The sequence below is a fragment of the Sitophilus oryzae genome, unplaced genomic scaffold, assembly GCF_002938485.1.
Source record: "Sitophilus oryzae breed Bouriz unplaced genomic scaffold, Soryzae_2.0 scaffold_1657_pilon_pilon, whole genome shotgun sequence".
In the NCBI taxonomy this organism is placed as follows: Eukaryota; Metazoa; Arthropoda; class Insecta; order Coleoptera; family Curculionidae; genus Sitophilus; species Sitophilus oryzae.
The window spans coordinates 1,168,096-1,184,831 of record NW_022146344.1 but is presented as its reverse complement, the minus strand read 5'-3'; the positions used below and the strand labels follow the sequence as shown (position 1 = coordinate 1,184,831).

The window sequence follows — 16,736 nt, the reverse complement described above, 5'->3', positions numbered from 1 at the left end:
AATTCCATAAAATATTGAGTTTGTAAATTATTGAAATTATCATTAATATTTTTTTATCTTGTGTTTTATTTATACCTGTGCAATATTAAAACTTTTTTATTTGTACATAAGTTATATTAATAAATATAATAATAAATGAAGGAAATTTCTTAAGTTTGAAAATAAGAAATAGTTCCTTTTTATAGATTTGTTTAACATACACCCTTATTTGTTCTGTATTAACACACATTGTAAATTTTTATTTTGAAATACATTAACTCGGTTAGATTTGTAAGCCTCATTCAGAACCTCGCAATTAGTAGAATAAATTAGTGGTTTCAATTACACTTTATACTTTTTAGTTTACGATCATTCATAATGTCTAAAAAACACAATTAAAATTAATAGAATATCCTAGCAACAGCTTGTGGTAATCAATTGTATCCACAGAGATAGCCTAATATTTAGCTTATAAAATAATAAACTTTTGATTTGTAACCACAATTTCTCTTGAAGAATAGGATCAAAGGCAAGGGGGCAACGGCCCAGCTACGTCGAAACACCGGTTCCCATTAGAACACCGAAGTTAAGCGACGTAAGGCGATAATAGTGGATGGACGGGTGACCGGTTCGAAATTCTGTATCGTGCCGTTGTCCAATAAAGACAAAAGAGTAAAATCTATTGAAACACACTGCTCATTCACGCCGGTTCGAGGCCGGATGAGATCGGATATCTTATGAGTAAGAGTCTATTAGACACTTGACAAGCCGGTAGGCCATTGACCATGATATAGCCGAGGACCTCGGTTCGGATTCCGCGTAAACAAAGTAGGCCCCGTCCAGATTAGCACTGGCAGCAAAAAGGAGACGTTAACTTAAAAAGTTTAAGTTTAAGGATCAAAGGCCAAAATGACATTCCTCGAAAATTTTGAAGTATAAATTAGTGGAAAAGTTAAGTTTGTTAATTTTTTGCACTAATTGAAAATTACTACCACTAATATTGACGTTCTGAATTCTTAAATTGAAATTACAGGAATAAACTTCTACGCTAATTGAAACCACTAATTTGGAGGTTCTGAATGAAGCTTTATACATTTTTTCATAATAATTTTTTTGAAGTAATTATATGGTCATTTGTTATGGTCATGGTTATATTATGTATACTCGCTCTTCATATTATCACTAAAATTTTAATTATATTAGTTTCATCTTTTGCGTTCCAATTATACCCAACTTATTTCTTAGTAAAATAAAATAAACTACTTTGAAATTAAAATGACAGATGCATCTATCACTATCAAAGATTTTGTCGTTGAACAGACTATAGGTCAAAAAAGAACAATGTACAATTGTGCACGTTAATGTATCATTTAGGAATACCTATGGTTTAAAATGTCTGCAAGATACACTTAAGAAACTATTGTTTGTTTATTCATAATAGAGGCGAATCAACGTTTACCGACGATTCACAAAATGCAACTCTATATAAGCAAAGAAAACGCTGTATCTATTACTGAGACAAAATTTCCAATTTTAATTGTGGTGACATGCTCTACTTTTAATATATTTAATCTAATCAAGACTCTTAATTTGGTTCAATACCACCCTAAGGTTTCATTCGAAAGATTAGATTTTTCATCAATTGTATCATTAGCTCTAATTAATTTAAAAAACTATTATAAAGAATTTTAAAACATCGAAATGCCAAAACTAATTATATACTTAATTTTCTAATAAACAATATCAACTGTATTTGACAGCAAACTATAATAAATTATATAATTCGACGCTAAAAACACTTACAATGTAAGTAGAAAAAACTGAAATTCCAACTGTATTAGCAAATTTTTAATAACTAATAAGTGTCTGATGTGTTCATTTTAACACAAGTCCTAATCAACACTCAGTTTTAAAATAAACAACTTACAGAACTGTAAGGTGAACTATCTTGATCCTGATCAAGTGGTACGTGAATCGGTGATGTGAAATCCATATTGGTCAGGTCCGGTAGTGAACCCGTGTTATTTCCGATCGGTATTTGAACGATGCCCGGGTCATGCGCCGACGGGTATATACAAAAATACGATAGGATCGTTTAAAAATAATTTAACACAAATGTGTGCCCTTTCGACGGCAAATTTTTTAATTTGTCGCGCACTAATTTGATTTTATTTCGTCGATAAATAGATAATGAATGCTTACTGGATGCCGGGTGTTCTGGGTAAGTCGCAACTGGACCTGGGTCTTCCGTCTTGTATCCTTTCTGGGCCGTTCATGGTGGGTAACATGCCCCACGAGACTCGTTGAGAGGGGTCACCGCGTTCCATACCCATTCCCTGAAAGTATCGGAAAATTTGAAAGAAACAAATTATACAGGAAATGTCTCTAGATCTTTTTTTATGATATTATAAAATGTTATACTAGAAAGAATGGAACAATTCCAACCTGGAATATATTTAAAAAATCGTAGCGGTTCCATAAAAATTGAGAAAAAAGAACAATTATTTAGCTGGAAAAGTGGCTCATGTGTGCTATTAGACACATTACTATAGGCTTGGTATATTCTACGCCGCTGCTTCCACCATCGGAAAATACCGTAATCAACTGACTAAACAAATACAGGGCTTTAAATAGTGAGTTCGCGAAGACTTTGTTATATAATTATTCTAAAAGTGTTATGAAGTATAATTTGTAAGTATCCAGTCCAGTCCAAAAAAAAGGAGGTAAATAACGTATGATCGAAAAAAACGGCGTCCAGTTGGCTAAGAAATGACAATCGATGACATTTCCCATATAAATTTACATATAAAATGACAGCGATCTTCAATTCATAGCCATCGCTGACGCCGTTTTTTTTTTCGATTATACAGTATTTTGATATCTGCTGAAGGTTTAACTTGTATTATAATTTATTATCCAAGCCAATAAAACTTCTTAAATGAGTTCAACTACGGTAGCGAGCATAGTTTTACGCACCGATTTTGCTAATGGGGACATAATGGGATATTTGGGCTGTAACGTTTTTTTGTTGTAGTAATTATTTTTTGTAGTTGAAACTGTGGTTCTTCTACTTGCGGTGCCGCGCCTGTCTTCGGGCGATGGCGATCTCCATGACTCTTTCGTTGAAGAGTTCTCTATCTTCTGCTGAACCCCCAGACCGGCCCAGTTCCGTATATCTCAGCCATGACAGTTTCTTTCGACCTACCTATCTTCTACCTTCGACTTTTCCTTGAATGATCAAACGAGGAATATAATATTTGGTGCCACGCATTATGTGTCCGAAGTAGCTAACCTTTCTGGCCTTGATGGTGGTTAAGAGTTCCCAATCTTTATTTAGCTGTACAAGAACTTCTTTGTTGCTTGTATGTTTGGTCCAAGAAATCTTAAGGATTCTCCGGTAGCACCACATTTCAAAAGCTTCTTTTTTATTTATATTCTCGACTTTTAGCGTCCATGTCACGCATCCGTAAAGAAGAGTAATATGTAACAACGTAGTGTTCATAATCGGGTTTGCAGTGACAGGTTTCTATTAGTGAGCGTGGTATTCCATTTTTTGAATGTTCTACGTGCCATTTCAATTCTTGCCTTTAACTCTTCGTCACATGTATTTTCACTATTTAGCCAGCTTCCTAAATATCTAAAATATAGTACTTGTTTTTGTGTCCGCTGATTTTTATCGGGATTGGATTAATTTGTATTTTACCCACAAAGATCCATTTCGTCTTCTTGATATTTATATTAATACCCCATTTGCAACTAGCTTCACGTATCCTGTCTAGCAGCGTTTGCAAGTCTTCCATGCTTTCTGCGACAATGGCGGTGTCGTCTGCGTACCTTACGTTATTTGTGATCTCGCTTCCAATTTTATCGCCTTCTATTCTGTCAGATAAAGCCTCGTTAAAAATGTTCTCTGAATACAAGTTGAATAATAACGGCGACAAAACACGCCCCTGTCTTACTCCTCGTTTTATTGCGATGTCATTTGTAGTTCCTTCATGGACCTTAACAGCAGCAGTTTGATTGTAGTATAAAAGTACTAAAAGGCGTATGTCATAGTTGTCCACGTTATACGATTTCAGATTCAGATGTTGGACTCGATTAAATTTTGTAGCGATAGCCTGATATACTGTCGTTGTCGAGAAGTTATATTAGTTCAGCCGGTATTTCGTCTGGTCCGGGAGTATTGTTTGTTTTTGCCTGTTGTATGGCTTTTTCCACTTCCCATTTGAGTATACTTGGACCAAATTCTGCTTCATAATCTGCCAATAGTATCTCTGGAGCTTCCCGAGTGTCGTCATCAAATAAATGTTGTATGTTGCCACTCAACACATCGGTCTTCATTACTTGTCCACTAGCGTTGTGCTAGGTTGATTTAAAAAAGTATACCATTAATATTGATCAAATTATACTTTATTCTCTCGTAATATATGCCTATTTAATTTTTTGATTATGTAATGGGCACTTTGTCTATTCACTTGTTTCATTGAATTGCCGGAATCCATTTTTGCCTTGATATTATCGGTGTGAGAAAGCTGGGAAAGGGAAATTAAAACAACTTTCGTTGGACGTCATCAATGACACCAGGCGTCGTCTTATGGAGTTTGCTGGTGGTCGTATTATGATGTGCAACGAAAGTTGTTTTAATTTCCCCATATATGTTGTTCCGAGAGAGATGTATTGAATGTTATTGCACCCAACAACCACGAAATATTTGTGAAGGTAAAAGCCTGAGACATCGATTTAAGGCGTCACAAAGTTGTCAGATTTATTCTTCTTACAATGGCCTGGTCTATAAAGAACATCTTAAGCATAGTTTTTTGGGGTTAAAAGATTATTGGAAATGTGATCGCAATATATATATATATATATATATATATATATATATATATATATATATATATATATATATATATATATATATATATATATATATATATATATATATATATATATATATATATATATATATATATATATATATATATATATATATATATATATGTCTGCTTACGCAGTACTAATTTACCTGCATAGCGCTCTGATGCAAAGCGGAATCGCTGTTGGTACGTCGCCAACCCGTATCAGATGGTGGACTAAGATAGGGACCGCTGGAGTAAGGTGAGGGTTTTCTGTCTCTGGTACTTCGAATGGGGCCGCCGGGCGATCTCGTACGACTCTGTCGCGTGGTTGGATTGATCATTCTTGTTTGGGGACACTCCTCGTTCGGCTGAAAGGTTTAAATGAAAAATTACAGAGGGCTAATCAATAATTTGGTAAAAGGAAAACAAGTCAAGCCAACAAATTATCTACAATAGAATTTACATTTCATATAATATGGACTTTCTTTTTGGATACCTCATTATTTATACCGTATGATCGAAAAAAAACGGCGTCAGCCATGGCTATGAAATGAACATCGCTGTCATTTTATATGTAAAATTATATGGGGAATGTCATCGATCGTCATTTCCAAGCCAACTGGACGCCGTTTTTTTTCGATCATACGGTATAAGATGCAGTGTTAATTTTAGATTTGATTTCAAAACACACCATTTTAAACATTTTTTTGTTTAATGCAATAATAGTGAATAGTTAAAGTTTAACCATTTTTATATTTTATTTAACCAAATTTAATTATTACCAACACAATAAAGCTTTTTTATTTGTTTTTATTAAAGTCTTTAATTTTGAAGTGACAAAAATAAAATATACAAAAAACGTAATGAGTTAAAAAAAATTATCAAACCAATTAAAAAAAACTAAATTTAGGTAAAAAAAACAAAGCTGTGAACGTGTCTGTTAGATAAAATAGTAGACAAGGCCATCAACAAAGTTTATTGAGTGCCTTACAACCACATAACCAGTGTTCACTTTTATAAACATTTTCACAAAAATGACGAATACGCGATTTTAATTTAATATTAATATTCAAAAAATGCTTCGGAGGTCCTTCTTCCATAGTTTCTAATTTTTCTCAATACACCATAGAACTGAAGGGCCATTGCAAAATTATTTCTATTTTACAGCCGCACTCAGAATTGGTCATCGCGACGTGCGACGATATTTTTATCCAGAACAAGATGTGTTTAAAAAACCACATCACACACCGACTAGAACAGCGAACGGGAGGCGTAATCGCGGCCGAAAAGTACGCTGACTCCGGCTCGCGTTCGGCGGCGTTCAATATGTAACGAGGACAGTCGCATCATCGCGCTGTCCAGATATTTTGATTTTCAGCGTTTAGTCTAGTTTTAATTATTAAAAACTTAATAGATTAGCGTTAGGTATTAGAGTTATCTATAAAGCTCGACCAATACACACATTAAATAATTGAAATTGAATTTAATTATTTGAATAAATTTACTAAGAATTTTAATTTACCTATTATAGGAGATCTGTCACTTTTTTAAATAAAAACGTATTTCAATATTTTGAAAGGATGCGACGCATTACCCGCATCAATGGAAATTTCACCGCTGAATATGGTGAATACGTCATTATTTCTTTATTGTAATTTTTTTAGTTTTGTCTGACGAAATCATATAGGTATTCTCTCACTAGACAAGCTATAATAAATTATAATAAAACAATATTTTTAATTATACACCTTAATCAAAACACTTCTAATTACTCTATCTCGATCTAAATAAATTATTCTAGTTTAATAATAATAATTTATTTAGACTTAATTATCTCCTAATTTTTTTACAACAAAAATTGTGTTTTCGAAAAATATAAAAGTTTTACCACATTTACAGAAAATTTTTAATAATACTGCCATATATGATTAAAAAATAAAATTTAAAACTTATTAACAATACTTGATTATATCAATAAACAATATTTTACACAATTTTTAAGATTCCTAAGGGTTGAGACACTCAAAAAAACGTAAAACTATCATATAAATAATAGAATATACCATCCAATAATCTTTTAGCTTAATTCGATATTTCCAAAATTACATAATAATACATAATTGCTAAATAAGAAGAAGAGAATAAGAAGTAAATAAATAATAAGAGAATAAGAAGAAGCATTCCTCTTATCAACGTACTATGGTACTATTTGTCAAAAAAATGCAAAATGTAAAAAACAAAAGAATATTCTAAAGTTCATGCCCATTCACCATTAATAATAAACAAGCTGATGAACAGCTTATACGTTATATGAATAACTATACAGAGTGGCCAAAAAACAGCTGAAATTAAAAAAAAATATGAAGGGGTATAAAGATTTATATAAAAATTTCTTTGTAGGTATAAACTATTATAAAATGTTCAATATCAATAATTATTATTTCATAAATATGCCTAATAGATTTATAATTAATATCATTAAATAGTCTACATATTTTAACAGTATAATCATTAGATTGAAATAAAGACCTGTTTGTTTAAACCCTCAATACTGATTAACTTTCTCACACAAATCACTCAAATTAGGTGATTGACTACTACCTACTTGACTGAGACAAAATTATCAACTAAGTAATAATAATTATAGATTATGATATTGAATAGAATTATATGTATTGGCAGTATTTTGGATTCAGAGTTGTAGAATGTAGAATGAGGAAGGGAGTTAATCACCGCAAACCTTACAGATTTATTGTGTCTCCCTTTCTTGAGTTATAACTCATCAAACAGTCCAGTAGTAACGTAAGTTATAACTCATTAAACAGTCCAGTCCAAACAACTCATCAAACAGGCTTTGACAAAAGCCAGTATCTAGGACGGTAGTAGTTTTACAGAAGGTAGTTAGTTCTCCATCTTCAATATCAGTCGGACCAAAGTTTATGGAACGAATGGTTGTCGTCTCGGCGCACTCAGTGATGAGGAGTTCTGATGTTTCCATATTGGGCCGTATTTATAAAAATGAAACATTTACTTTCAAGTAACAGGTAGAAGCAAAAGGTAGAAGTAAAACGTTTTGCTACAATTCGTATTTATAATCTCTACCTTTTCCTTGTAAGGAAATGCTTTGGATAAATAAAATAAAAGGTACAGAGATACAATTATAACGTTAGGAGTACTGGTAAATTTCACTCTGCATCCAGTTGACCAAATATATGCTCAATCACAACTCGCTCTGATTTAAGCAGCCTGTTGAAGGCTGAATCTGATATTCCTCGAGGGGGTTGTGATAGGAAGTCATGAGACATGGCATTATACCTTATCCACTGTCCCTTAGTAGTATAGTGTTTCTTGTCCTTTTCATGATTTCACATACTGCCGAATTCTTCCATATACGAGAATCATGAACTGATCCAGGCCAACTTGTATCTATACTAGTTATAACACAATTCTGGTCGCATGTGGCCTGCACATTAATACTGCTAAAACCTTTTCGATTTATATATTCGTCTCTAAATTGGGCTGGCTTTTCAATACGAATGTGTATGCAGTCAATAACCCCAATGGCTGTTGGGAAATGGAACTTGCTCAAGCACCTCATGAAATATTCTGGACTTCCGCTCTGGAATCCAGGATTCGCACAATAATGCAGAAATACTTTCATTTTCTGCACAGGTGATAGGGCTGCTCCACGTGTTTCAAGAGCAACCCTGTATATAGCACCCTCCGCGCCAAGAAAGTGGTCCGGTTGGCGGACACCACATTCTCCTCCTCAAATCTAAATAACGTTTTGAAATCTGAGTCACGTGGCGTATGTCTTGGTTTGTAGTATTTTCTTGTAAATGCATCATATTAGCCATAACAAAAACACTGAAACCACACAACCAAAGATTACTAGGTAGATGTTAACACAAAAAAACACTCCTACAAATAGACAATTATTATTTTTTTAATGTCCGAGCTGTTTCATGGTTGGCCAACTACTGAAAAGAGTTTATTTTTTCCAGTCCTTAATTTTTCGAAAATCAAAAAACTAATTGCACATTCTCATAGCCACTTTATTAGGGCTATCTGACAGTATTTTTAGATTTTCAAATTAGCAGATAATTTGTGAGATACAGAGGCCAACTTAATTTTTTTAAATACGGACCTGCATTTTTTATTTCAGATTTTGAAAGAACTCGGTCTTCTGAATACAATGATATGCCACACTTTATACTTTTTTTTTGTTTTGGATACCTTAACAGCAACAAAACTATTTAATTATTATTTAAAATAATTTCAAGTCCGACTCTGGTTCCTTAAATTATTTAATCTGATTATATTCAGCCCAACAATATTGATTAGCGCTAATTAATTAGTATTGAATAAGGAAAATCGAGCCAATTGGAAGATTGAAATAAATAATATCCACGTCAGAAATTAAAAAATTTTTAACTTTTTTTTATTGTGAATTTGAAATCTCAGTATGCGATCTAAAATATGCATAATATTAATCGTAGTTATTATAAATAAATCAACTTCTACAAACTAGTTTCTAATGTTCTACATGTTCGAAAGGGTTACCAGTTACCCACCCTTCCTATTGCACAAATTTATTTTTCGCTCAATTTTATTTATAGCTCTTTGAACTTTTTTCTTATATTTTCGAATGCATTTTGTACTCTTTATTGTAAATGTTGAGATGAATTATTGATTTCACTTTTACAAATGACGTCAAATAATGTAGCCCCTTGACGATAGGTTCAGGAACTTCGCTGGACATTGTACTGCTCTACCATTTCCAATCCATCTTCCGGGAAAATAATTTGATTGTTTATATTATTTTATTGCATTTCATTTTCCGTATCCAATCCCACGTCATTGTTAAATTTGAAAGCTTATCAATATTGTAACGATGAATAGATTAAATATTTAAAAAAACAGAGCCGGACTTGTAATTAGTTTAAATAAATTGTGTTCAAATGTCTAAACAAGAAATATTATGTGTGGCATATCATTGTACTCAGGAGACCGATTTCTTTCAAAATCTGAAATAAAAAATACAGGTCCGTATTTAGAAAAATTAAGTTCGCTTCTGTACCTCAAAAATTATAAGCTAATTTGAAAATCTAAAAATATTATCAGATAGCCTTAATAAAGTGGCTACGAGAATGTGCAATTAGTTTTTTCATTTTCTTAAAAGTAACGACAGGAAAAAATAAAATTGATTTAAAAAAAAATCAGTTTTTTCCATAAAACTCAGCAATAATTGAAATTTTTGAAACTTTTTTGATGGTATCTTGGTGAACATTCCATAGCGCAACTTTGCCCCAATTTACCCATGTTCGTATCTATTACGGTTACCGAGATACCAATGCTCGTACCTCGAATTTGTAGCACCCTGTATAATTATAATTTTAGAAGATGTTCATAAAAAAATTTAAGCCACTAGTTGATTAAAACAAGTATATTTATGTAATTGCTTGTATTGTATATGTAACTAATATTGCAAATTATAATTTATCCTCTCATAGTAAATGCCTATTTAATTTTTTGATTATGTAATGGGCACTTTGTTTACTCACTTGTTTGGTCGAGTTGCTTGAATCCATTTTTGCTTTTGATCAAATCGCTGTGAGAAGTAAAAGTTGTGAAGCTATAAAATATTGATTCGGGAGAGTTGAATATCCGGGAAAGTTGAGTTATTGAATGTTTCAACAACCTTTACGTGTTAACATTTTTTTGACAATTTTACTTCGCCAGAACATTTGCAATTGTCACCACACAAAGCGACGCCCAGTTCAGGTTCTTTTTCACTGACTGCCGTGTCGAGCGCTGCGGTCGTAATTTTTAAAATCAACTGAAATGCATCAAGCCGATAGGATACACCCGTCTTAGTTTGATTATGTAAATAAATTTGTCCTAGGTATAGACCTGAAAACGAAGAAAACATGTCACAGTTCAGCAACCTGAGTCCCCCATCTTCCTGTTCGCCACATTGGAAAGCCTGCGAGGACGGTCCAGTTATAGAGCACTCGGGATCTTCAGATGACGAAGTAATATCAAGCATTTCCTTTATATATGTTACAGTGAAAGTCGGAAATTCAGTGATTGTTAACATTCACTAGGAAATGCTAGCAATTACCTACGCATTGGACCAGTGAATGTGGTATTTTAAAGATATTTGTCGACTTTTCCTAGTAATTTCTAATATTCACTAGTGAAAGTAACATTTACTAAAGGTTGCCAGTAAAAGTTATTCTATTGTACAGGGCGAGTGTGGTGGAAGTTAGAACAAATAAAACTTTTAAGAATATTGGATCACCTCAATATTCAAACTGATCCATGCACATATTTTAAAATTACAATTTACTTCTTTAGTATATTTATTAAAACTTATAGAAAACGACATAACCTTCTAAATATTAAAAGAGAAAACGTAGTAAACATTTTAAAGCGTACAAAACAATTAAAAAAAACATTTATAAACATAAAATTACTTATTGGTACAAGGTTTTTTTAATAAATTTCTTCATCGTGAACAAAATAAAGTATACACGGATTTTCTTCAACGGGCGTTATTCGTTTTTGCAAATCCGCTACTTCTAGCATATCAATACGTTTAATAAGTTCATAGTCACTAGGTTCCTTAATATAGTCTATAAAATGAATAACTTTGAATTTTGACCGTTATTTTTTACCAACATGGCAAATATAAAATCCCTCTACCAAAAAAGTTACTGATATTCTTTAAATTGAGTGCCTGAACGAATCAGATAGGTAACTCTTTTTACTTTCGTGAAATAGAAAAGGAAAATAATAAAACAAATGACAGTTCTTCCTCTTCTTGCAAAAATCATCACGAAATGTTATGATTGTCAAAAGTAAAATGTCATCAGCTTTTGACATTTATAAATATCAGACCAATGCCGGCTCTAATAGAACAGCCTCGGAGCGAGATTTATGACGTCACGCTAGTTAGATACTACGGATTAATAAATATGTTGTAGAATACATGTAAAACATAATTATTATTCCTCGTATTTTTGGTTTGTATTTTAAAAATGATATTAGTTTACATGAAATATACATAATATACAGTTAATAAATACAATATACAGGGTGGTCCGAACTGTATTCCGGAACCTTCGGCAGCATATTCTGCAGATAAAAATAATTAAAAACTAAAATGCTTAGTTTCGGAGATACAGGGTGTAGAAATTTCATTTTTATTTCGATTTTTTCCAAATAATTTATGGCAATATTTGGATGAAAATTGATGTGTGGGGGTTTTGTGACACGAGAACTTTGGGATTTTGATGTCAAAATGACTTCTATTTGTAGAGGGCGCCACCTACATGTGTTTTAACTGTTTTTAAGAGTAATAACTTTTCGTCCGTACCTGTATAAAACTACTGACTGAAAAAATATACATTTCCATGACTTTCTACGTAAAAAATGTCTCTCGGTAAAAAGTGCTACGAGCAACCGTTATCAAGATATCTAAAATGGAAATAGTCAATACATGCCATTATTGACAAAAAATAAGCATACGTTGAGTATAGTTACTATTTGACTGAAATAATAAATTTTTATTTTTTTTAAAATTATTCATCAATTTTTCTGCGAAAAAACGACGATTAAACAGTTTCTGTTAAACTTTTGGCACAAAAACTTTCAAATTTATTATTTCAGTCTAATAACTATTTCGTCAACATATTTAATTTATGTCAATAATGACAGGTATTGATTATTTTGATTCCAAATATCTCGAGATTTATTACTCGTAGCGATTTTTACCAAGAGACCTTTTTTTAGTAAGAAAGTAGAAAATGTATATTTTTTTACTGAGTAGTTTTATACAGGTATGGACGAAAAGTTATTACTCTTCAAAGCAGTTATAAAATATGTAGGTGGCGCGCTCTACAAGTAGGAGTCATATTGACATAAAAATCAAAATTCTTATGTCAAAGAACTCCCAGACACAAATTTTCATCCAAATATTGACGTTACTTCATAAATTATTTGGAAAAAATCGAAATAAAAATGAAATTTCTATACCCTGTATCTCCGAAACTAAGCATTTTAATTTTTAATTATTTTTATCTGCAGAATATGTTGCTGAAGTTTCCGTTTAGTAATTGTTAACAATCACTGATTTCCAACTTTTACTCTAACATATACACAAAATATTTAACTATTTTTTGATTCTTTGCTAGGTGCACAATCTGTTGGCGAGCAGAACAACTCCGGTAAGATTTCGAACTTCACCTCCGTTGGAGGCCGTCAAACCTGGCAGGAGATCAGTCCCAACCAAAGGACGGTCGATCAGTCCTCCACCGAAATTGTTACACTACGAAGTATCGCCCAGGAAGAGATCCAAACACGGACGCCATTCTCATTTGCAAAGGCCCTATTTGGATTTCGAAAAAATGCAACAGGTACATATGAAAAAAAAATAAAAATTGAACTACGCTACGTGCGCATATTTGAAGTGAAGCTTCTTACTAGCAGCTATTAAATTGAAAGATTTGAAGGACGTGTTTGAAAAAGTAAATAATTAAAAAAATTAATAAATAATTTGAGTTACAAAATTTGTATTAAAATGACCGTCTGTTGGGTACGTCCATCCACGTGCCGAGTTTGGTTCCAACCGACCCATAATTAAGAAAAATCCTGATGATTTCGTCCATTTAGAGGCATCGGTTCGAAACGGAGAGGGCGTGATCCTGTAGCCCGTCCCCAATTATGCCGAAATCGGCCCACATTTTTCTTCAATATCAAATCCTTACTCCCACCCTGATGAAGATGTGAACGAAACGTCGAATCCAACGTGCACCGGGCTCACTTATCCTATTCACCAAATTTGGTTGCGATCGGACGACATTAACTTTCGACGTTTCTTACGTCAAAACTAACTGTTACAGTGACACGTATCGTACACGGTCAAGTTGGACTAATTTATCGGCATACCAAATTGCATTTAAATCGGACGATTTTTTCACCATTGATGATGGGGTTTCATAGTTCACGAAACGTCGTCAAAATATCATGAAAATCCCCATCTACATTCCGAGTTTGCCCCCTAGTTCACATAGGACCCGAGTTACGACGCTCCAACTGAAAGTTGGAGTTCCTTCGGGAACCAACTGAAAGCGGAACTGAAGAATCTGGAAGACTCCATTCGTAACTTGGAATGGGTATCCTCCAACGATCTACGACACTCGAAAAAGTTCCTCAGAACTTACGACCGAGAGTCTCCTCAACGAACACCACAGTAGGCTGAAGCTGAAAAACAACGGCGAATGCAGATTCTGTGGGGAAAATGGAGAAACACCAGAACACCTTATCACTGAGCGCGCCGAGACGACGACCATTCGTGCCATGAGTTTTGGTACGGCTGATGTCGAGGATAAAGAGCTGGCCTCTGTAAAGCCGTCTCGGTTACTGGCTTTTGTTAAAGCCCTGAGACTGTATGATGAGTTACCACTCGTTATAACTCAAGAAAGGGGAACACACAATAGATCTGCAAGGTCGCGGTGATTAACTCCCCTCCTAAACATTCTACATTCTGCGACGCTCCAAAGACCGATCTCAACTTCTTCATCGGCTAACCACTTTTTCGATCGTTTCCACCTTTCGTGATAGTATGTTAAATACTAAAAGTATGGTAAATATCGTATATTAAAAGAAGTAAATGCAATGGAACGATGGACCAGAAAAAGACAGACGTATAAAAAAAGAAATAGAAAACAAAAAATGTAAAATCCGCGATGTTTCGCTTGCGCGAGTGTTTCGAAGGCTCGACTTAAAATTTTTCCGCCGATAATTAGTTTTAAATTTAAATGGAAACCGCGTGGAACATCTGATGGCGGAACAGCATGAAAGGTATATTCCGGTAAGTAATAATAATTATAGATTATGATATTGAATAGAATTATATGTATTGGCAGTATTTTGGATTCAGAGTTGTAGAATGTAGAATGAGGAAGGGAGTTAATCACCGCAAACCTTACAGATTTATTGTGTCTCCCTTTCTTGAGTTATAACTCATCAAACAGTCCTAGGGCTTTGACAAAAGCCAGTATCTAGGACGGTAGTTCTAGGACGGTAGTAGTTTTACAGAAGGTAGTTAGTTCTCCATCAGTCGGACCAAAGTTTATGGAACGAATGGTTGTCGTCTCGGCGCACTCAATGATGAGGAGTTCTGGTGTTTCCATATTGGGCCGTATTTATAAAAACTAAGCATTTACTTAAAGTAAAAGGTAGAAGTAAAAGGTTTTGTTACAATTCGTATTTATAATCTCTACCTTTTCCTTGTAAGGAAATGCTTTGGATAAATAAAGTAAAAGGTACAGAGATACAATTATAACGTTAGGAATACTGGTAAATTTCCCTCTGCATCCAGTTGACCAAATGTATGCTCAATCACAACCCGCTCTGATTTAAGCAGCCTGTTGAAGGCTGAAACTGATATTCCTCGAGGGGGTTGGGATAGGGAGTCTTGAGACATGGCATTATACCATATCCACTCTCCCCTAGTAGTATCGTGTTTCTTGTCCTTTTCATGACTTGGCATACTGCCGAATTCTTCCATATACGAGAATCATGAACTGATCCAGGCCAACTTGCATCTATACTAGTTATAACACAATTCTGGTCGCATGTGGCCTGCACATTAATACTGCTAAAACCTTTTCGATTTATATATTCGTCTCCAAATTGGGCTGGCTTTTCAATACGAATGTGTATGCAGTCAATAACCCCAATGGCTGTTAGGAAATGGAACCTGCTCAAGCACCTCATGAAATATTCTGGACACTATGGGCTGCGTACATCCAAATTCTTCAGCAATTCCGCTCTGGAATCCAGGATTCGCACAATAATGCAGAAATACTTTCATTTTCTGCACAGGTGATAGGGCTGCTCCACGTGTTTCAAGATCAACCCTGTATATGGCACCCTCCGCGCCAAGAAAGTGGTCCGCCAACCACACCACATTCTCCTCCTCAAATCTAAATAACAGTGGCGTATGTCTTGGTTTGTAGTATTTTCTTGTAAATGCATCATATTAGCCATAACAAAAACACTGAAACCACACAACCAAAGATTACTAGGTAGATGTTAACACAAAAAAACACTCCTACAAATAGACAATTATTATTTTTTTACGTTCCGAGCTGTTTCATGGTTGGCCAACTACTGAAAAGAGTGAGAAAAGTTGTTGTGAACCTAGATTCTTTTTTTAGAAGTAAAACCTTTATTTTTTAAGCAAAAGCTTCTTTTTATAAATACGAAAAACAAAAGACCTTTTACTTTAAAGCAAATCCATCGAAGACTTACCTTTTCCTTCACTTTTCTTTATGCATATACCTTGAAGGAATTGCTTCATTTTTTGAAAGCAAAAGGTACGGCTTCTTTTTATAAGTACAGCCTAGTTCCCCTGTCACCGTTTTTTCTTAGCTTCAATCTACTGAGGTATTTACTGAGGAGACACTGTCCTGCTAAAAGCCCTGTCACAATTCACAATCCGAAAATTGTTCTTCAAGGAAAATCTTTGTTTGGTCGTAAGTCCTCAGAAACTTCTTTGAGTGTCTCAGATCGTTGCAGGATTCCCATCCCAGGTTACGGATGGAGTCTTCCAAGTTCTTGAGTTCCGCTTCTAGTTGGTTTCCACTTGGGAAGCAAAACGGTTCTGGTCCAGTTAGTGGAGTGTTCGCTCCTTTTCTAGCTAAATCATTTGCTTTATCATTACCTTCTATCCCATCGTGAGCTGGTACCCAGAGTAGGAGAACTTTGTTTTCTCTACCTAATTTGTTCAGCTTCTCTATACATTCTTTGGCCAACATTAATAGAATATAATAAAAATACAATTAATTCTAATTTCGAGTAAATAGAGTAAGAGATGATATTAAGAAA

General features: G+C 33.9%; 1 protein-coding gene across 5 annotated transcripts in view; it reads right to left on the bottom strand.

Annotated features, from left to right (window-relative positions):
- The window catches only part of LOC115880742 (CREB-regulated transcription coactivator 1), a 53,553-nt gene that overhangs the window by 20,292 nt on the left and 16,525 nt on the right, over positions 1 to 16,736 (bottom strand). For all 5 annotated transcript variants that reach the window (XM_030898022.1, XM_030898018.1, XM_030898019.1 and 2 more), the window contains 3 exons: positions 5,006 to 5,206; positions 2,182 to 2,315; positions 1,907 to 2,054 (listed from right to left, as the gene is read on the bottom strand). In XM_030898022.1, the coding sequence (XP_030753882.1) occupies positions 1,907 to 2,054; positions 2,182 to 2,315; positions 5,006 to 5,206 (483 nt within the window). The remainder of the gene's footprint in view (positions 1 to 1,906; positions 2,055 to 2,181; positions 2,316 to 5,005; positions 5,207 to 16,736) is intronic.